Source organism: Drosophila bipectinata, chromosome 3L (assembly GCF_030179905.1).
Source record: "Drosophila bipectinata strain 14024-0381.07 chromosome 3L, DbipHiC1v2, whole genome shotgun sequence".
Taxonomy (NCBI): Eukaryota; Metazoa; Arthropoda; class Insecta; order Diptera; family Drosophilidae; genus Drosophila; species Drosophila bipectinata.
The window spans coordinates 23850295-23873849 of NC_091738.1; the positions used below are offsets into that span (position 1 = coordinate 23850295).

At 38.4% G+C, this 23555-nt stretch overlaps 1 protein-coding gene across 5 annotated transcripts in view; it reads right to left on the reverse strand.

Annotated features, from left to right (window-relative positions):
- Positions 1 to 23555, reverse strand: part of AGO3 (Argonaute 3) — a 154182-nt gene that overhangs the window by 34471 nt on the left and 96156 nt on the right. For 4 of the 5 annotated variants that reach the window (XM_070279617.1, XM_043209647.2, XM_043209648.2 and 1 more), the window contains 2 exons: positions 17698 to 17863; positions 3779 to 3911 (listed from right to left, as the gene is read on the reverse strand). In XM_070279617.1, coding sequence (XP_070135718.1) covers positions 3779 to 3911; positions 17698 to 17863 — 299 coding nt within the window. The remainder of the gene's footprint in view (positions 1 to 3778; positions 3912 to 17697; positions 17864 to 23555) is intronic. The other variant, XR_011442680.1, reaches the window with a different exon arrangement.

Sequence of the window (23555 nt, forward strand, 5' to 3'; positions counted from 1 at the left end):
AAAAGCATTATTCTGCAGCCAAATGAAACTGGATGATCAAATTAAAATAGATCAATTTATGGTGCTAAGAAGTGACATAATGTAGTGAACAGAGAGTGCGAACCGACTAGACATAGCGAAGCTAAAGCTCTAGAGCTGTAATTAACTTTTCTGAAGACATGTCATCCTCTGTTTCTTTCTCTTTGAATAAGGGTCTTGCCAAAGAATGAGAATCTTATAGTGCTTCCTATTTTTAGGGGTTTAGGTAATCCAATCTATTTATTCACGATGGACAGGAAGAGGTTAAGAAATTGAATTTGCACCCGCGATGAAGTCCACATTCACAGCTATTGAACGCTAACAGAAATCATAACACCATTAAATCGAACGACATCTGTCAGAGCGCGCCCTGTCTGTGCGTCCCTATTTTAAGCCTAGCAAATAAAATGCATAAAATCTTTCAAACCGACATATATGCATAGCTCTTTTTCCATGTCTCTTCAAAACTAAGTCAATGTTTACATAATAGAAATATTAGACCATGCTCTTAAAATCATTTTTCCCAAATGCTGGATGTATCGGTAGGACAAAAAGACAATAGTTATCAATGTAAAAATGTATCTCTGTTCTGTTAACCAAGACGAGCAAGGAAACTTTTAAGGGGTTATATACAGTTGTACCGCGCAAAAAAATGGAATTTTTTAGATTTTTTTTTGACACCATAGAAAATATTTATTTGTTTCTTGTTTCAAATATTTGTTTCTGGGTACTTAATTAAATTTGTTCCGAATTCCCGGATCATCTTTTTTCGATGGTGTCTTGCGGTGGACATAATATCCCGAAAACGGTTCATGTGAAATCCAAAATTCAAAAAAATGTTGTTAGTATATTCTATTGTCTAGTCCGTGAACGAGAGATTATTTAAAATTTTGATTAAAAACAAGAAAGGAAAGCTAACTTCGGTCGGAGCCGAAGTTGATATACCCTTGCAGTTAAAACCGGATATATATCGCAAACATCGGATATAGTTGGCCGATCCTAATGAAATTTGGTAGGTTAGATGAACTGACCAAACCAAAACTAGAATCTGTACCAAGTTCCAGCTTTCTATCTTCAAAAACACAAAAGTTGGGTCAATTCCGATCCTTCAGTTATATGGCAGCTATAGGATATAGTCGCCCGATCCCTTTGAAATTCGGCACGTCGTATTATTTTGCTAAAAATAGCTTTCATGTCAATTTGACTAGCTTTCATGTCTCTAACTCTAAAAACACCAAAGTTATACCATTTCCGATCAATCAGTTATATGGCAGCTATAGGATATAGTCGACCGATCCCGGTCGTTCCGACTTATATACTGCGTGCAAAGAAAAGAAGGGTGTGTGCAAAGTTTCAAGTCGTTAGCTTTAAAACTGAGAGACTAGTTCGCGTAGAAACAGACAGACAGACGGACAGAAGGACAGACGGACTGACGGACATGCTCATATCAACTCAGGAGGTGATCCTGATCAAGAATATATATACTTTATAGGATCGGAGATGTCTCCTTCACTGCGTTGCACACTTTTGGACAAAATTATAATACCCTCTGCAAGGGTATAAAAATGGCGACGGTTTTAACAAAAAATGTACTTTTTTAAGGTATAAGATTTTTAAAAAAAGGAGTTTTCAAAAAAAATTAAAAATCCTTCGTTCACGGATTAGCTAATATCATAATAAATAAGTGGTCAAAATTTGGTGTTGATCGGATTCGTAGTTTTTTAGTGATCGTGTCCACCGCAAAGGTAATTTCGAAAAATCAAGATTCTAAGATGATCTCGTTTAAAGTTTCACGTTTGTTCAAGTTTTATGTGCAGGTAGTGCGCTATAAAAAGCTACAACTTCGGTTCTAATGCTCCGATCGTTATGAATTTTTGTTAGAGTATTCTCAACAGTGTGTACTTCAAGAATATGCCATAAAAAATATGCGATATAAAAATATGCGATATAAAAATATGCGATTTTTTCATCTATCACAACTGTATATAACCCTTAAAGCAATTACTTAAAGAAAATGGATTTAAAGAGTTGCTCAAAAAAGATTTTGGCAAAGAGTGCCTAGAAGTTAAGCATGCGCGTTAAGCATTAAGTTAGCGCACCGTCGAGATCTGTGTTCAAACCCCTAGCGTAGACATTCAATTTATAGTTTTTTCGGTTGTTCATATAGAATTTAGCCCGTCGATCCGGACACCGGACGGACCCACGGACATAGGTTAGATGGACGCCCCAGCGCAGGGCAATGACACAAGAGGTGTGTGACTGTCTCTTTCTCTTCTACATCCCAGCTCTTACAGTAGTCATAGTGTGGCACCGCTAGTCTAGCAAGGGAATGCCTACTAGTTCTTTCTTCGGGAGGAGATGGTGGTTGTACCTGCCCTTGCTAGTTCATGGCCGGGCACCCATATGAGGTCATGCTACTCCGCCATCTCGTTAAGAGATCTGCGAGAGTCAGTCACTTTCCTGAAGTTGGATGAGAACCCGCCAAGGATTCTGAGTGCCGCTTGACTATCTCAGATGATACAGATAGTGTATTGATTGCCAGTAAGTGCTGGGGATTGAGGTGCTTTCCCGATCGCTATTACTTCTGCTTGGAACACACTACTTTGGTCGGGGAGTCTGAAGGACTCATTTAGGCTCGCAGTGGAAACTGCCTCCCAGCTGGACATTCAATTTTCAACCGTGTGTGTAAATATGAAGGGAACCGGCTGGTCCCGGGATTTGTGTGGCCCATTCCTCCCGTGTTGGAATGGATACCTTATATTTTAAGGTGGGATGATCAACAGGTATACAGTAGTCTGTAGCCCCCGTTGGCGTGCAGTGATGTATGTAGGTCCAACTTGGTATGTCCATAGTCGGTCCTTTTCCATATGCCCGTCTCGGGTAGCCTAATTGCCCAATCTCTACAGGTAATAGGTCGGGTATGAAGTCTAGAGCGTCTGTCGGTGTGGTACGTAGGCTGGCTGTAATGCAGACTTCCGCCATCCTTTAAGTTTTCCTAAATCTCTCTCTATATGTGGAGTTTAAATTTGGTATTTCGTACTTCCTAATGAAGAGGACAAGCTCGGTTTGGGATGGGTTTACACCTAATCCGTTCCTAACTGCCCATGTTGAGATAACCCTAAGTTTATCTGTCATGCGGTCGCATAGAGTCTGGGGAAATTTTCCAAAGAGGGCCATTGCGACATCATCCCCATTATTATTATTTTAATAAGAAACAAGAAAGGAAAGCTATAGTAAACCCGGTACCCATCTCTTCAACCCACAATAAAACTAACCTTTATAGTTTACACTTTAAAGGTATGGATTATTGTAAGTGTAGATTAGTCATTGGAACAGTTAGGCATCAAAACATAAATGAACTTGCGCTAACACCAGATTTCTGTTTTAGAGTCGGGAGTGGCAAAATTTTGACACAAGCTTGATCTTCGTGGATATCATACAAGTCCAAGGTTCAAATCGGATAGTTCTATCTCTTTAAGTCTTCGTGATCCACGAATTCAAAATGTTAGCCCTTGTGTACATTGTATATATATGTGTATATCTACTCCAAAAATTGAACTATTGGGATGAAATTGGGTTTTCAGATATATATTAACTATTGAAATAGTTTAGCATCAAAGGTTTTTATACCTTATGGGGTCGGAGATGATTCCTTCTCTAAGTTAAAAAAATATACACACGACTACAGTATTCCCATGTACTCTACGACTACTGGCTATAAAAATTAGAAAACAAAGGAGTATGGTTATAAATTACTTACAAAAAAAATCCGGGTATTAATTCTTTTTTGCACTACAATGAAAGAAATCTGAATATTATGTCCACCAGCTACTTCAAATTGCGGAACTTCATATTCTGAGCAAATATTTAGTTGACCATCACCAATTCCATCTCTGCAATAAAAAAAATATAAAATATATAAATATACGACATAGTTACATTTAATTTCATAAACCAAATATAAAACAAGAGAATTTTGTGCTTTGAGATAACAATTGAAACAATACAGTAGGGAAGTAGAAAAAAAAAGTCGTATAACTCCTATAACTTAAGATTTTCGTTTAAGAGCTGGGAGTGGACGTTGCCAAATTCTTGACACTAACTTGATCTGTGTGGTTCCAAACGAGTTCAAGCCCAAAAATGAATTTAGGCGAGACTTGACTTGCGCTTTTATCATAGAAATCATTATGAAAAATCTCATTCATAAAGTATAAATCTTATAGTCTCAAAGGTCGACGCGTTCACACAGACAAACAGATAGACGGACATGACTATATCGACTCGGCTGTTCATGCTGATAAGGAATATATATACTTACATATAAATAAAAATGTATATATTTACTATAACGAACTGTTACAAAACAAGAAAGGAAAGCTAACTTCGGGCGGAGACGAAGTTGATATACGATTGCAGTTAAAACCGGATATGTATCGCAAACATCGGATATAGTTGGCCGATCCTTATGGGAATATGAATATATAATCCAATTTATTACAATACAAAATCTAAAAAAAAGTCCCAAACTTCTATCTTCAAACATACCAAAGTTGGTATTTCTACCATAAACCATATCCGATCGTTCATTTATATGACAGCTATAAGATATAGTCGGTCGATCGTTATGAAATTTGGTAGGTCGGATTAACTGACCAAAAATATAGTCTGTACCAAGTTCCAGCTTTCTATCTTCAAAAAAACGAATGTTGGGTAATTTCCGATCGTTCAGTTATATGGCAGCTATAGGATATAGTCGGCCGATCCTTACGAAATTTGGTATGTCGTTTTTTTTTGCCAAAAATAGCGCCATACCAAAAAAAATAAATGGTATAACATTAGTTATACCATTTCCGATGAATCAGTTATATGGCAGCTATAGGATATAATCGGCCGATCCTAATGAAATTTGGTCAGTCAGTACAACTGACCAAAAATAGAATCTGTACTAAGTATCAGCTTTCTATCTTCAAAAACACGAAACCTGGGTCATTTTCGATCGTTCAGTCATATGGCAGCTATAAGATATAGTCGACCGATCCTTATAAAATTTGGCATGTCGTATAGTTTTGCCAAAATATGTAGCTCTCGCGTCAAATTTAAACTCTTTAACTCTAAAACAGTGGGGGCCAAAACTAACACATGTTTAAAATTTGAGTGTGTGCGTAGCAGAGAAAAACAATGGGAGCAGAGAATTCACTGAGCGAAAAAATTTAAGTTTTCGTTAATTCAAAAGTTTGAATGGGCACTAAAATTAAGTATTTTATTTAAAAAAAAGCTTTGCTAGCAACATTTCTTAAACAAATGAAAAACTACGCTTCCCTATCTATATTCTCCATGCAGAAAACTTTTTCCAACCCACTTTCTGAGAAAATTTTTCTCAGTGAAAACATTTTGATTTTAAGTTTGGGCTGTCAAATAAGTCAAAATGAGAGCAATTGAGAAAGCTTCTACAAAAAATTTAGATTGCTCACACTGTCAGTGTGCCGGCAGCGCTGCGGCAGAATTTCTTACCCTATACTCCTGTGTATTGTAAAATGAGTTTTGCTATGTAAAATGAGTTTTGCTATGTATGCTCTAAAAACACCAAAGTTATACCATTTCCGATCAATCAGTTACATGCCAGCTATAGGATATAGTCGGTCGATCGTTATGAAATTTGGTAGGTCGGATTAACTGACCAAAAATATAGTCTGTACCAAGTTCCAACTTTCTATCTTCAAAAAAACGAAAGTTGGGTCATTTCCGATCGTTCAGTTATATGGCAGCTATAGAATATAGTCGGCCGATCCCGGTCGTTCCGACTTATATACTGCGTGCAAAGAAAAGAAGGGTGTGTGCAAAGTTTCAAGACGATAGCTTTAAAACTGAGAGACTATTTCGCGTAGAAACAGACAGACAGACAGACGGACAGACGGACAGACGGACATGCTCATATCAACTCAGGAGGTGATCCTGATCAAGAATATATATACTTTATAGGATCGGAGATGTCTCCTTCACTGCGTTGCACACTTTTGGACAAAATTATAATACCCTCTGCAAGGGTATAAAAATGGCGACGGTTTTAACAAAAAATGTACTTTTTTAAGGTATAAGATTTTTAAAACAAGAAAGCAAAGCTAACTTCGGGCGGAGCCGAAGTTGATATACCCTTGCAGTTAAAACCGGAATATAGAATAGAATCTGTACCAATTTCCAGCTTCCTATCTTCAAAAACACAAAAGTTGGGTCATTTCCGATCGTTCAGTTATATGGCAGCTATAAGATATAGTCGGCCGATCGTTATGAAATTTGGTAGGTTGGATCAACTGACCAAAAATAGAATCTGTATTAAATTTCAGCTTTCTATCTTCAAAAACACGAAAGTTGGGTCATTTCCGATCGTTCAGTTATATGGCAGCTATAAGATATAGTCGGCCGATCCTTATGAAATTTGGCATGTCGTAATGTTTTGCCAAAAATAGCACTCATGTCAAATTTGAACTCTGTAACTCTAAAAACATCAAAGTTATACCATTTCCGATCAATCAGTTATATGGCAGCTATAGGATATAGTCGGCCGATCCCGGTCGTTCCGACTTATATACTGCGTGCAAAGGAAAGAAGGGTGTGTGCAAAGTTTCAAGACGATAGCTTTAAAACTGAGAGACTAGTTCGCGTAGAAACAGACAGACAGACGGACAGACGGACAGACGGACAGACGGACATGCTCATATCAACTCAGGAGGTGATCCTGATCAAGAATATATATACTTTATAGGGTCGGAGATGTCTCCTTCACTGCGTTGCACACTTTTGGACAAAATTATAATACCCTCTGCAAGGGTATAAAAATGGGGGAGTAAATCGGAGGAATGTAAAAAAACAAAAGTTGTTACTCCCCATGAAGCGTTAGCATTTCTTTTAGACCAGAACTTGACAAAAGACCAATATATCGCCAAATATGAGCAATCAAAACAAAAATATAATTGCCACGCTCCACAGTGGTCGACTCGGCCTCGCTAGCGGCATTTAATTAATAACTTCTAAAATATTAGAGATATCTTCAATCGGTTTTTTATTTTCGGTTTGTTACTCAATTTTGTTTTTTTTTTAAATGAAATTTTTTTTGTTTTTATTTTATTTTTTTTTTTTATATTAAAAAAAAGACTTATTAAATTTTTTATATTAAAAAAAAAAAAAGAGTAGGAAATATAATTATAACTTATATTATGCAAGACGCAAACATATACATTAGATATACATTACAACATATACAAAACATATCGGCTATTCCGGCGGATGGTCAACCAGGACCGAAAAAATAAATGTCCATATTCCACGATTCTTTTTTTGTATTTTCATAAATAAATATCCAAATTTTCATAATCTATTGCAGTGGTGGGCACGAAATCTAACGGTCGGAGCCGCAGCTCGGCCAAAAAACAAATTACAACAACAACCACCACCCTCGCGATGGTTGTTGTCGCGTTGGCGCAAACGGACCCTTAATAATTTTTGTTGCAAACTCGGGACCGCGGGGTCGGGCCCGCTACCTGCCTCGGAATTTGTGTAGCATTGTTTTTGTAAATCTTCACGGCTCACTGATCGCGCGACTCGATCGTCTGGCCCGATTTGCTGGCGCCAAAAATTACGAATAACGGGGGGAGCCTTGAGAGCCCGAGGAGCCATGGGCTTGCCTACCCCTGATTCTATTGGATTCATAGCATATCTCAGCTTTATTTTTTTTTTAAAAAGCCCGAAAAGTCAAAAAATGTAATTTTTACTTTTAAAGACATTTTTATGTTTATTTATTTATCAAGGAAAACATATGATGTGTTTGCTCTTTTTGTACTAAATCTCTTAATAACAATCTAATAAGACGAGAAAAATTCAAAGAGAGCGAAAAAATGTTAAATTACCTCTTAATTTGTACTTTGATTCTTATCGATGTTCTAATCGTACGTTCGCGACCCAAAACATAATTTTATTGTAATTGCTTCGCATTAAGTGAAAGCGGGTGGATAAAACTTTATGTGTTAAGTCATTTTAGTGTAAACTATTAAAATTAAAAAAAAAATCACGACTTTTTCAAGAATTTTTTGTTGTATTGAATTTTAAAGTGGCGTACGTTCGCGACCTTATGTATAACAAACGTATAAAACTTAATATTATTAAAAAAAAAAATTAGTTTTTTGGTTTAACAAGCTTTTTAATATTTGTAGATGGTGTTTAGTCGTAACTTGTTTAAAAAATAATAGGTAAGGGAAATACGTAGAACTCGCAACTTGGGCTACTTAGCTATGAGACGGGGCATAGCAAGCTACGAGCAAATAAAATAACCCCCAACGAGCACGAGCTGCAAGATCTCTACGTGTGTTCCTTACTCCCATACTTATGAGAAACATTTGAATTGTACCGCCTAAAAATGTTATCACTCTGTTAAGTAGTAAGTAGTATTCGCTCTTGTTACTCGCTGCGTCGCAGTTTCGAAGAAAAGAATAGAAGGAGCAGATAGAAAACAGTAATAAAAGAACTTGGATTGAATTCGGTTGATGCGTTGTTACTGGGACCATAGTTGCTGGCCTGAAACAGGCATTTTCGCAGTTTGCCAATTTGGAGCAAACATTTTTTGGCGCCCCCGGGTTGACCCAGAAGGACGTATTATCATATATACATAGCAGATCAGCTATACATTCACCGTGGAATTTCAGTTCGGGCTTGTACTCGACACGCCGCTGGAATTCACCGTTCATATAGCAGATCAGCTTTACATATATACATTCACCGTGGAATCTCAGTTTGGGCTTGTACTGGACACGCCGCTGGATTTCCTTAATCGCTAAGTAACAAATTGATAGAATTTCGGTAAATGACCTACATACATAAGCCTGCAAAAATCAGCCAAGGCGTAAGTTTTGAGGCAAACACGTGTCAAGATTACAGGTTGGTTCTTTAGTTGCTTGGTGCCGTTCTTTCTCTCTTCACATGCACATACCATCGCACACATCACACACACATACATACAGCAAAAATACAGTTCATCGATCAGAGGGAGCTTTGGAAATCGTTGCAGCACCTTAATTGCGCTTAGCCCGAGTTTAGTGGATTCGAGTTGTTCAATTTGTCTCTCTGCTGTATTTGTCTTCACCTCACATACAATTCGGGTACAGTTATAACAAAGTTCCAAAGTTAAAATAAGTTCAATCAATAACCTATCGTAACACTAGATAACTGTGCTTTCTACTTGAGAATTCAATTTAAATTAAATCAGTGGCTGGCAAAGATTCACTTATATTGACATTTTAGCGTAAAATTGCATCATGGCTCCGAAGCGACGTTTAAGTCGTCAACAAAGTTCAAGTGCACATGATGTCAATGATGGCAACGATCGTGCTAACTCATTACTCTCGCGTCTTGAAAGTGTTAAGGGTGACATAGACCGCATGGGAGAGTTTATGCAACAACAAATCGTATCCATTCGAGGCAGCGAATTAGAGTGCAGATTAGACATTTTAAACAATTACATAAATCGTGCATTTAACCTTCAAGATGAAATTGAGTCCATTAATCGGGCGTTGTCCTCGCGAGCTGAGCTTGAGGATAAGTGTGTAGCCACAAAATCTATTTATATGTCAGCTAGTGGACAGAATCAAAGACCACCATTACTTAACTCGACCCTTAATAACACAAGCTCCCATAATAAAAATTTACCTTGAATGAATTTACCTAAGTTTTCCGGATGCTACTCAGAGTATAAGAACTTTATTGGTTTATTCACTAGTCTCATAGATAGCGATCCAACTCTTAGCGACGTCGAAAAATTTAATCACCTGTTGTCATGTCTGGAGAAAGAAGCATTGGGGACCGTGAAAGCATATCAAATAACTGAGACCAATTACCCAAAGGCACTAGCCGCCTTAAATCGGGTGTACGACAATCAGTGTTTAATTTTTTTTGATTGTATCTCACGTCTCTTCGACATTCCCTCAATGCAGGGTCCGTCCGCCTTATCACTACGTCACATGATAGATACTGTCACAGCTATCTACGAATCCTTGCTTTCATTAGGCAGTGACAAAGTAATAGCAAATGCAATGCTCATACACATCGTCATGACCAAAGTGGACGCAAAAACTAAGTCTAAATGGGAAGAAAGTTTAGACTTTCAAAACATCCCCCTTTGGCAGGACTGCCAAGATGCACTCAATAAACGCTACCAACATTTAGCAGCAGATGAAGCTACGTCAAGCACGCAAAGGTCTCGTAAGCTGGGGCGGCCAAATTCTGTAAAGAACTTTAGTAAAACTTCCTTGTCCGTTGCCAATACTACTCGACCCCAGGATCCAAAATGCTATTATTGCAAAGCTGGGGATCACTACATTCACGCGTGCAGTTCGTTTGTGGCCGCAACGGTCGCTACACGATTCAAATTCGCTAAGACATTCCCATTGTGCATAAACTGTCTAAGGAAAGAACTTCCCTCTCTTTCTTTCAAGCGAACGGTCGTGTTTTTTTTGTGCGCACTGCGTTTTTGATAAATATTGGTAAACCGGTGTTTACATACTTTGTGAATTAAATCTTGTGAATCATAACAATCTTAAAGCCTAAACCGTATCGCTTCGCGAGTGCTTTGGTATATTTGGAATCGAATTAATAATTTGTCTAAATTCTATTCCAAGCATAGCTCAGCTCTGCTTCTTCCCCGGCTTATCTATATTTTCTGCATTTCTCTTGTGCACTCTTTCAAAGCTCCCGCTTCGGCTTCTTGTTTGGCACAGTGGTTCAAGGTATTGTGTTTTTTAACTTTTTAAATATTAATTTTTGTCTTATTAAATTAAAAAAAAAAAAAAATAATAAATTAAATGGAATTTAAACTGGTCTGTGCCATTAAGTCTTGCAACAAGACAATTTCCACATCCCAGCCTAGTATCCATTGCTGGTTATGTGAAAACGTCGTGCACACCAAGTGTGCCGGTTTCACTGCATCAGTTTCGGATGCCATTTCCCGTAGGTCTGGGATACATTATTGTTGCGAAAATTGTCGTGCTGTGCAAGGCGAAATGAGGTCGTTCATGAGACAGACCAAAAATGGATTTAAAGAGCTGATCACTGGTTTTCGTAAAATCAATGACCAGCTCTGTGCGCTTGACACTCAATTTAGTGGCCTTCAGCTGCTAAATAAGTCCCCTAAGCGTAAGAAATCCGCTGTTTCTGATCCGCCTCAGCCAGCTCAGCCGACATTAATGCAGCCGCTTATATCTCTGGCCACCCCAAGGGCCTTAACTGAGAAAAATTCGTCAGAATTTCTCAGGGATAATGAGCAATTGTCCGATATGTCCGCCATGGCATCCCTTCAAGTGATGCCACAGGTCCTAGGGAACGAAACCCCCATTAGGGTCACCCAAAAGGGTATTCCACAGTCCGGACCACCGGCACCGACTGATGCTGCAGTTCTTGTACCTGCGACACCAAAACCCTTACAGGTGATTCCTCCATCGAAACATATATTTGTTTCTCGGCTTGCCCCTGATACTTCAGAGATTGATATCTCGGCTTATATCAAAGCCAAAACTAAAGCCGATATAAAGGTGGAGGACATACAAAAATTTAAATACAATTATACAAGGCGCACGTCTTCTTTCAAGATTCGTGTGCCCGCGCTGATGTTCAAGACGATTTGTTCTCCCAGTTTTTGGCCAGAGAATCTTTTCGTCCAAGAACATCAGCCTAGTTCCGTAAAAAAAAAAGTTAATAAACCAGTGGGAGTGAGACTTCCCAATATCGGAACCACTGACCAACCCTCCACCTCTTCTTTGGCCACTAACCCAAAAAACTAATTTCCTCACTAACTCTTACCTATCAGAATACTAGGGGGCTACGTAGCAAACTCCCCAAGTTATATTCTGATAGTTCTTTCTTTGCATCCCATATAATAGCATTTACAGAAACTTGGTTAAATCCGGAGATCTTTAGCTCCGAAGTTTTTCCAAGTAAGTACACCACTTTTAGACGGGATCGATCTCAGCGAAGAGGAGGTGGAGTCCTCATTTCGGTAGACTCTACTCTTTCTTCTGAAGAGGTGAAATCCCATGAGTTTGGTGACATAGAATTTATTTGCGTTAAAATCACTATGTCCGTTAAAGCTTTATACATCACATGTTCATATATACCTCCTATGTCTGAACCGCCTACATATTGGCAGCATTTGTCCGCCATTCGATACGTCTCTAATCTTATGACGGATCGTGACCAACTCGTAGCGGTGGGCGACTTTAATATCCCAGAATTAAAGTGGTCCAACGTCGATAACTCACCATCTTTGTCACTTATAACTTACCATGACTTCACCGCGGGCATGTTTGACATGTCCCTAGGTCAGATCAATCATGTTAGAAATTCGCTAGGTCGGCTCTTAGACTTATGTTTTGTATCTGATCCGGATGGTACCGCTCTCTCCAGAGCTTTTCCCCTTTCAGCCCCAGAGGATCCATATCAGCCCACGCTGGAGGTCTCAATCGAAACCACTCCTGGTATGGATCAGATGTCTCCGAGCGTGGTAAATAAGATTCGCTGTTTCCGTAAAGCTGATTTTCAGAAACTTAATAGCCTTATCGATACAACCTTTGACCACCTCTGCCGTCCACCACGCGATGACAGCCGACTCAAATCAAATTGTATTAGCTACAGCCCTTGTTAACATTACAGGTAGCAATGGTCAAATGCACACTGCTCGTGTGCTTTTAGATTCCGGGTCACAGGTAAACTTTATAACAGAGGAGTTATCCAAAATTCTAAAACTTAAGCGCGATCGAAAAGACACAAACCTTCTTGGAATAGGTCAATCAGCTGTATCAGCTCGCCATGTAGTTCAAGCAACTATACACTCCAGAACACAGGCATTTCAATTGGAAGCTGACCTTATTGTTCTGAAGTCAATATCATCGTCCCAACCAGAGAGGGCAGTTCAAGTGTTAGACTGGAACCTCCCTGATAACATAAAGTTAGCTGATCCACTGTTCCACAAACCTCAGAGAATTGACATATTGCTTGGTGCTGACACATTTTTCGAGTTGTTAAAGGAAGGGAAATTCAAGCAGGAAACATATGGTCCAGTCCTACAAAATTCCGTTTTTGGATGGATCGTATCAGGTCGGTGCAAGTCATCAAAAACAAATTTCAAACAGGCTACCTGTTTGAGCACGGTTCAAGATCATTGCAGTGTAGACATGTTGATTCGAAAATTCTGGGAAATAGAAAGTCTCCCGAGCATTGCACAGAATAAACTTTACACGCCGGAGCAAATTATGTGCGAAAAGGCATTCATCGAGAGTATTGTTCGGTTACCCTCCGGTCGACTTCAAGTTTCATTGCCATTTAAGTCCAGCCCTACTTGTCTCGGCTCGTCGTTTGAAATCGCAAAAAGGCGGTTCTTAGCACTAGAAAGGAGGATGTCCAATAACCCAGAAATAAATTCCATGTATGTTGCTTTTATGAAGGAGTACATTTCCTTAGGGCACATGACGTTGGTCAATAATGAAATTCCTACTGAGCCTCATTTCTTCATCCCTTATCAATGTGTGCTCAGGCCGCAAAGTTCAAGCACTAAACTTAGAGTGGTTTTCGATGCATCGAGTAAGACAAGCTCTCAAGTGTCATTGAACGAATTGCTGATGATCGGACCAACTATACAGCCGTGTCTATACGCGACATTGCTAAGGTTTCGTTTTCGCAAATACGCTATTACAGCAGATATCGTCAAAATGTATAGACAAGTCGAAATAACTGAATCCCATCGTAATTTTCAACTAATAGTATGGAGACAGTGTAAGGATGAAAAATTACAAGTCTATCGTTTGAATACCATTACATACGGCACGGCCTGCGCACCATTCTTAGCTATCCGCTGCCTCAAGTACCTCAGTGAGATATATTCAGTTTCCCACCCTCTAGGATCCTTAGTCTTATCGAATAGCTTCTATGTTGACGATCTTTTGTCAGGCGCGGATACAATCGAAGAACTTACGTCGATGCGAAACGAAGTAGTTGAAATCTTAGGCTCGGCCGGGCTTGTTCTTTCGAAGTGGGCAACCAACTGTGAGCAGTTAATAGATCTTAATCAGTCTACAGATGTATCTGTCGGGGAGCACGAAGATACAAAGGCGTTAGGCCTTGTTTGGAACCCAAAACATGACATCTTTAAGTTTTCTTCGCGAGATATGTGTACAAGCCATGCGCCAACAAAAAGATCTATGTTGTCCCTTACTGCTCGCCTATATGATCCTCTCGGGCTTATCTGTCCTGTGGTCACAAAGGCCAAAATTCTCATCCAACAGATTTGGCTGCTCAAGATAGAGTGGGATGATCCAATTCCTGAAAGCCTTCAGCAGAAATGGCAATCGATCACAATTGGTTTGGAAGAGTTGGATATATTGACAATTCCAAGGCATGTAGGTACGACAAAAAATACCGTATGTCAAATACATGGCTTTGCGGATGCCTCAACTGAGGCATACGGATGTTGCCTGTACATCCGTGTCGAACATCCACATGGTGTGGAAGTTAAATTGCTTACTGCAAAATTAAGAGTGGCCCCTCTGAAAACAAAGTCGGTACCACGACTGGAGCTTTGCGCGGCGCACTTGCTAGCCAACTTGTGGGAAGAAGTTCGTCCATTGATCGACTCTCCAGTTGAACGAGTTGTAATGTGGTCCGATTCAGAAATCGTCTTGTATTGGCTGCAAACACATCCTTCAAAACTAAAAACCTTTGTTGCCAACCGCGTCAGTGAGATTCAAGAGATGACCTCATCGGCTAGTTGGCGCCATGTACCCACTGACAGCAATCCAGCAGACTTTCCATCTCGGGGTTGTACAGTTAATGAATTAAAAAATTCATTTTGGTTTGATGGTCCCCACTTCTTGACTCAAGATCAAAGGCGTTGGCCTCAAAATACAAAAATTCAGCAAATCAACACTAACGAAGAGTTAGAGATTCGGAATATAACTACTAGCCACGTTACAACACAACTCGAGCCGAATCCGATAGAAAAAATTGTCGAAAATTCATCTTCATTTCTTAAAGTAATGCGCATTGTTGCGTACTTCCTACGATTTGTTAACGCATCAAAATCTCGCTCGTGGTCTTCGCTAAATCCTACCTCGGTTGAGCTCGGCTCGGCCTTCTTACTTGTTGTAATCGTCATCCAGCAAAATGCATATAAAAGTGAACTCATAAAATTACAAAAATCAGTTAAATTGCCAGACTCACTTCAAAAATTAAGTCCATTCGTTGTGACGGAATCAATCGGAAAGCTCGAGGTGTCTTTGTTGCGAGTAGGAGGTCGATTGTTCAATGCACAGTTAAGCTACAGCGTAAAGTTTCCGCTTCTTATGCCAAAGGGCAACAGATTCGTGAGTTTATACATTCAACATCTGCATAGAACAAACTGTCATGCAGGACCCAGAGCATTGGTTGGTCTTATTCGCCAAACAATGTGGCTCATAAATGCTAGGCGCGAATGTAGCGCGGTCGTACGACAATGTGTACATTGCTTTCGATACAAGCCAAAATTAGCTTCACAAATAATGGGTAACTTACCAGCCGACCGTTTGATAGGAACAAGGCCGTTTGCAATTAGTGGAGTTGACTTATTTGGGCCGATTCGAGTATCGCTAGGAATTCGTGGCAAGCCTCCAATCAAGATGTATGTATCGATATTCATTTGCTTCCTGTCAAAAGCCGTTCATCTTGAACTTGTAAAAGATCTCACCGCTAATACATTCATTATGTGCTTATATAGATTTGTCGGAAGACGTGGACCCATCGAAAAATTGTATTGCGATAACGCCACGAATTTCTCGGGCTCGTCTCGCATCATACATGACCTAATGAGCAAATTGGAAACCCATAAGGACGCAATGACAGCATTCGGAGCACCTCGCCGATTCGAATTTATCTTCATCCCTCCCAGAGCCCCACATTTTGGAGGGCTTTGGGAGGCGGCCGTTAAATCGGCTAAACACTTGTTTCTCAGAGCTGTGGGTGACGCGTTACTAAAGGAAGACGAGCTCCAGACGGTGATCGTAGAAGTTGAAGCAGTGCTGAATTCGCGGCCGATTATCGCGGACGGCTCAAGCCCAAACGATGGTGAAGCTATAACCCCTGGGCACCTCCTCGTCGGGACCAGTTTGGCGACCTTGCCTCCAGCATCCGCTCAGGCAAATGTGGAACCGAATTTATCGTTTCTTCAGCGCTGGCATTTGGTGTCTGCGATAAAACAACGCTTTTGGAAGGATTGGTCACGAGACTTCTTGTTGAGCTTACAACAACGCGTGAAATGGAATAAGGAGTCGCCAAATGTAACTGCTGGAACCGTTGTCGCAATTCAGGAGGACAATCTGCCACCTCAGACATGGCTTCTGGGCATCATCACTGAAACGATTACAGGTGCTGATGGAAGGGTCCGAGTGGCCATCGTAAAAACTAAAAATGGAATCTACAAACGTGCTATCCATAGACTAGCACCATTACCTATCAATTGAAGCCCTTCGGCCATTCAACGCGGCCGATGTTTAGTCGTAACTTGTTTAAAAAATAATAGGTAAGGGAAATACGTAGAACTCGCAACTTGGGCTACTTAGCTATGAGACGGGGCATAGCAAGCTACGAGCAAATAAAATAACCCCCAACGAGCACGAGCTGCAAGATCTCTACGTGTGTTCCTTACTCCCATACTTATGAGAAATATTTGAATTGTACCGCCTAAAAATGTTATCACTCTGTTAAGTAGTAAGTAGTACTCGCTCTTGTTACTCGCTGCGTCGCAGTTTCGAAGAAAAGAATAGAAGGAGCAGATAGAAAACAGTAATAAAAGAACTTGGATTGAATTCGTTTGATGCGTTGTTACTGGGACCATAGTTGCTGGCCTGAAACAGGCATTTTCACAGTTTGCCAATTTGGAGCAAACAGATGGATAAAAGAAGTGACAATTAAAATTAAATTAAATTAAAATTAAAAATAAAATTAAAATTTAATTTTTTATTAAAAAAAAAAAAATTTGGTGAAACATGATTTTTTAAGAAAATATAAATTTATTTATAAAAACAAAGAGGTAAACAAAAAAAAAATTGTATATGTGGAAAAATAGTACGTTTTTGACCCGTACTTAAGCTATTCTATCTTCAAAAACACGAAAGTTGGGTAATTTCCGATCGTTCAGTTATATGGCAGCTATAGGATATAGTCGGCCGACCCTTATGAAAGTTGGTAGGTTGGATCAACTGACCAAAAATAGAATCTGTATTAAATTTCAGCTTTCTATCTTCAAAAACACGAAAGTTGGGTCATTTCCGATCGTTCAGTTATATGGCAGCTATAGGATATAGTCGGCCGATCCTTATGAAATTTGGCATGTCGTAATGTTTTGCCAAAAATAGCACTCATAGAAGTTTGCGTAGAAACAGACAGACGGACATGCTTATATCAACTCAGGAGGTGATCCAGATCAAGAATATATATACTTTATAGGGTCGGAGATGTCTCCTTCACTGCGTTGCACACTTTTGGACCAAATTATAATACCCTCTGCAAGGGTATAAAAATATGTGACGATATAGTTATTGTTAGTGTCGAAAATGAAGATTTAGGAAATAAAAGCAAGTTGAAAAAGAAAATAAACAATAAATAACATTGTATAACCTGTATATAATTGCACTGTCAGGAAGGTAGCCATTGTGTTGTTGGTAAGCTTTTAGAGCAATCTCAAAAGATGCAGCTAATCCATTAGAAATTTCTTCTCCTTTAGTTTGGATAACAGCTTTACTGTACCATTGCGTGTAGGAAGAATCCAAGGACGCAACAAAAGCTGAAATTGACAAAAAAAAATGTAAGCATTAAAAATCTTTAAAAATTGTAAAACAAGATACATAGATAGATAAACATATAGTTTTCTCACTTTGCCGTATTCGGACATGTTTCTTCGATCGCTCTCGCCAGATTGCATTTATCTTCGATCTTAGAATTAAAGTTTTTTCCTTACGCAACAAGTGGAAATATTACGATGAATTCTAAAAATATATTTGACTTAAAGTGTTATATACCTTTTTTATTTTCAAAAAATCGAAAATTTTCGAACAACTCCTAGAGAACATTTTCCCAAATTTTCAGAGATTCGAGCAGTAGAAAAAAAGTTACAGCGCTCCTAACAGCGCGCCTCGTTGCGGCCTTGAACTGAACTTGAAACTTTAAACGGGAATATCTCGAAATGGTGTTTCTTGAAAAATGACTTTGCGGTGATATGGATTGGCGGAAAACTACTGAACCGAATTACAATTTTTTTTTCAAATGTTCGTAATGAAATTTTTCTGTGCTTGAACTATCGACTTTTCACTTTTTTTTCGCTGAAATGAATTTTTTAGTGATATTTCTAGAGACCAAAAAGTTCATTTTTAGCATAAAACGTTCCCATATGCTTAAAAAAAAATCTTAAAAACGATCGTTCAAGCACAAGAAATTTCACTAAACTAATTACATTTTTTTACTTTTATGGTTTAAGTTGACCTGTTCGACCTGGGGAAGTATCACCGCAAGGCTCTATAAAAAAAGGCCTCTAAGGGAATCAGCCACCCCTTAAAAACTATTTCATATTTTTTCACGAAATGTTTCACAAACATTGTTAATAAAGTGTACCATCAAAAAATTAAAACATCCGTGTAATTAAGTAATTGCTACATACCTAAAAAAAACCTTGCTACATACCTTGTCTTCGACAACGAAGGTACATATATAACCTTTTAATAAGTTCATTGAAGTATTTATTTCCTTTATATACTTTTAATCTTTTATAGTTATTTCTGTTGCGCTTTAACTACATTCTCCAACATAAAGTCTCTCCGAGCTGCACTCTCTGGACGTAACCCGTTACATCGTAGTTACTGTGGAGTTTTTTGTTCTGCATGACGCCTAGCCTTCGTTGCACATCTCTTTTGTAACAACGTCTCTTACATCTGATCTGATCGACTACTCTCGGTTACAGAGTGCATACATATTTAAATTCTTTACACTCAACTACAGTGGTCAGCAATCCGTCAACAATGAGTCTAATTTGCACAGCCAAAAAATGTAAATTTGGTGGATCCATCACGGGTGACTCATACCTGTCTTGCTGGCTTTGCAACATCTGCTCACATATTGAATGTGCTGGAGATGGGACTCAATGGACGGATAAGTGACCTTATGAACAAGAAAATTGGCCTGACCTGGTCTTGCATCGCTTGCAGAGAAATCGAGTCAGAGATGCGGACTTTTATGAAACAGATGAGAAATGGTTTCCTTGATGTTCGCAAGCAATTCTCAGCCCTTCAATTCCTTGCGTTTGAAACCCAATTCCTTGGTCTAAAGTTGTTAAGGGGTTACGCCACCCTGATCGCGTGGAAACGGGACGGTTTTTCAGGAATTTCTTGTGACTCAACTAGTTGAGATAGGATTTTTCCACTTTTATTTCTATTCATTACAACTAATGAGCTTTATAAATTCCAAAAACTTGTTTTCAATGCAAAATGGCGGAGATATGAACATCGGCGATCATAGGTTTTTCCGGAGTGCTCCTTGATGGTGGGCATGATTCACGTGTCAATTTTTATCTCAATCAAGTAAACAACATTTTTTTTTTAAAAGTGATAAATTTGGAACAGAGTGACGTAGCCGTTTAAGAAAAAAAAAAAATTACGCACATGAGAGCACTTCAAAAATTGACTCAATTTTTTGGGTAAAAAATTTCGTACTAAAAATTGCATAAAAAAATTTCTATCCATTGGATCAAAAAAAATCCTACGTCACTCTGTGGAAAATCGATGTAAGAAGATGTGTTTCAATTTTCAATCGGTTGAACAGTTTTTGCGTTATCATTCCCACCGTCTTGAAAAAAGTGGTTTCGAGAAAAACGCGAAAGAAGAAAAAGAAGTGTCTTAGGTGCCCTCCTGGGTGTTTCAAATAAACATAACTTCCATAATTATCAAGTTATTGTCTTCGGGGACGTCTTAAAATACGCGTAAGAATATAGTCTTTTAAATTAAGTAAAAAAAATTGAAATTTCTGGGTGGCGTAACCCCTTAAGGGGTTATATTAAGTTGTGATCTATAAAAAGAACGATTTTTTTTTTATTGCATATTCTTTAAGTATATTCTATTGGAAATACTCTCACAAAAATTCATAACGATCGGAGCATTAGAACCGAAGCTGTAGCTATTTATAGCGCACTATCTGCATATAAAACTTTAAACGCGATTATCTCAGAATCTTTTTTTTGGGAAATTACCTTTGCGGTGGACACGATCACTAAAAAACTACGAATCCGATCAACACCAAATTTTGACCACTTATTTATTATGATATTAGCTAGTCCGTGAACGAGAGATATTCAATTTTTTTGAAAACTCCTTTTTTAAAGCACAAAAAAATAAAAATCTTTTTTGAATTTTGGATTTCGTATGAAACGTTTTCGAGAAATCATGTCCACCGCAAGACACCATCGAAAAAAGACGATCCGGGAATTCGGCTATAACATTTTTGTTATGTTACATTTTTTTATGAAAAAATTTAATTAAGTACCCAGAAACATGTGCTAAACAACGTCGTTAGAACATTTTTCATAAATATTTTCTATGGTGTCAAAAAAAAAAATCGATAAAAATCCATATTTATGCGCGGTACAACTGTATATAACCCCTTAAGGGGGCACATCTGAGTATAGTTTTGAAAAAGTAAACCTTTTTTATTTTTTTAAACCGCTTAAAAAATTCTTTAGGGTCTTAAAAATAACATATTAAAAGATAGAGTCCGGCAAAAGTGTCTAAGTGTCGATTTTTTTCATTCTGCGGCGATGTCTTACAGGTATATACCAAAGTACTTAAAAGTTTAAACGCGTTTTTCTTGAAACCATAATACAATTATACAGGGTGACAATAAATAACCCGGGCAAACATTTTTGATCATAACTTTTTAAGGAACTGTATTTGAGAAAAAATGCAGATACACAACTTTTAAATAGGTATTGTGTTAGCATATATTCAGCCAGTTTCAAAGTGGCTTCCTTGGGCTGCGATGCAGAGCCCTAAACGTTTCTGGAAATTTAGCGCAATGGGCCGCAGGGGTTCTTCCGATAATCGATCCCATTCTCGGAGCAACGATTGCTTCAGCGCCTCCAAACTTATGTGGCGTTTAGCACATGCCCTGGACTCCAAAATAGACGACACTCTGTAGTGCATCGGATTAAGATCTGACGAGTAAGGTTACCATTCACTGGATGTGATAAAGTCCGGAAAATTGGCTTTTGAAAATTGGCACCAGTCCTGAGTCAATTTGGCTCTATGGTCTGGCGCTGAATCCTGTTGAAACGTCCACTCCGTATCACCGAAGTGCTGCTGGGCCAAGGAAGCACAACAGTTTCCAAAATGTCCCGGAGGTACACTTCCTGATTGATTTTGACCGATGAAAACGATGAAATGATCGATTAAAACAAGGGGTGTTTTACCGGTGGCGCATATTCTTCCCCAAACCATTAAAGACTGCTCACATTGACGGCGCTCGATTATTGCATAGGTACCTGTAGCTTCAACCAGCTTGTGTCATTTTCGTGATTGTGCGCCTGTTGAATGGTGAATATCTTCTCGTCCGTGAAAAGAATACGCTCCCATTTTTGACCTTAGGCCCGACGCTTTAGCTGACGGCATCTTTGGAGTCTCACGCGCTTATTATAATCCGTAAGAAGATGCACTTTTTGCAGCTTGTAGGGTTTGAGATTAAGTTCATTTTTTGCAATCAACCAAACACTTTCTCGATTCATTCTCGACGAGACTCTGCAATTCCGAGTGATCCTCTTTTTCACGATCTGGCGAATTCTGAAAGTGTTAGCGGTGCAAGGTCTGCCTCGTCTGGGACTCATTAAATCGCCGGATATCATCAGATACCGTTTGTTTTGGTATGCCAAGCAAACGAACAATGTCGCATTGGCGATTTCCTTGTTGAAACAGTTTTTAAATTGCACAACGATTGTTAGACATCCCGAAACAAATATCAAATTGATGGGAATCACAAAAATGTAAATATATTTCTTTCAGAAAAGTACAAGCTATCGATAAATGCATTTATTTAAGGGTTATCATAACACATTTATAATAGATTGCTTCAAAGTTTGTCCGGGTTATTTATTGTCACCCTGTACAAGGTAGTCCATTCGTAGAATTATAGTCCCTTATTGTATAATTGTATCATGCTTGAAACCTTTTATTTTGGGATGGCCGGAAACTTAACTCGAACAACTTTTAGTCCATCGATCTGAGATTTTGACAGTACATATATTCAAAATACCTTTGTCTATCGACACCCCTTTTTTTTTGTATATTGCTTACTTTTTTTTTTTTTATAAAAAATTTTGACTTTTTTTTGTGAAAATGTTACCTTTTTTTTCAATCACTCACCATTTTTAAAAAATCTATATATTACAAAAATCTTACGTGTGTCGATAGCTGTTGATGTATAGCAGGGGTCGGCACGGCCATATCTCGGGGGCATAGGAAATTTCTCTGCCCGAGCTCTGCCACACACACACAGTATAAATCAGTGGTCGGCACCCCAATACATTAATATGATTTAAAAGCATTAGTGTTAGTAACGAATAGCAGAAAGTAGGCTGTGAGCAGATGTGTGGCAGAGCTCGGGCAGAGAAATTTCCAGAGGATAGGGCCGTGCCGATCACTGATCTAGAATAACAGATCATTGTTAATAAATAAATAAACCAATAAATAAGATCTTATTTTCAAACCATATATATCAGGCAACATCTTTTTTATGCGTTATATTTTCAAATTAAAAAATAATGTTTAGATTCAAATTTGTGTTTCTTTTGCTCACAAATTGTAATAATTATTTTAGGTAAATGACAATATTTTAATATTTCGGGCTATTCATTAAGGATGTAGTCTCATGTTCCGGCCTACTTTTTAGAGGTTATTTCAAAAAAATTTATTTTGAATAAAACATTATGTGATTGTTTCAATTTTCAAATATGTTTCTATAGGCATCATAAACTATTTGAAAATATTTTGTTTAATTGAGTCTTGTATAGTTTAATACACTTTATAGCATGCCAAAGTATGCATATAAAAAAAAAAGGTAGGTCCCTGGCGCAGGTGATTATTGTTTTGTAAGCTTATGGCTCTGTCCCGTACTAGATTGAAATATTTTCATCAATAAACAACAAAATGACAAACTCACAAAACAAAAAATTAAAAAAAATTAAAAAAATTTATCTTAAATTGATGATAAAAAAAAAACTAATCATTAAAAATAAATGATTCTAGTACGGGACAGAGGTGTTACTTTTTAGAACAACATATCCAAATTTCAGCTAGATCGGTACCATAGAATTTTGTGAATCACCTGCGCCGCACACAAAAATACGTTTCGAGAAAAACGCGTTTAAAGTTTAGACGCTACCGAGAAACTCATACTTTTCGGTGTAGGCGCGCTCTCGATTATGGGCTGTATCTCTGTCATTA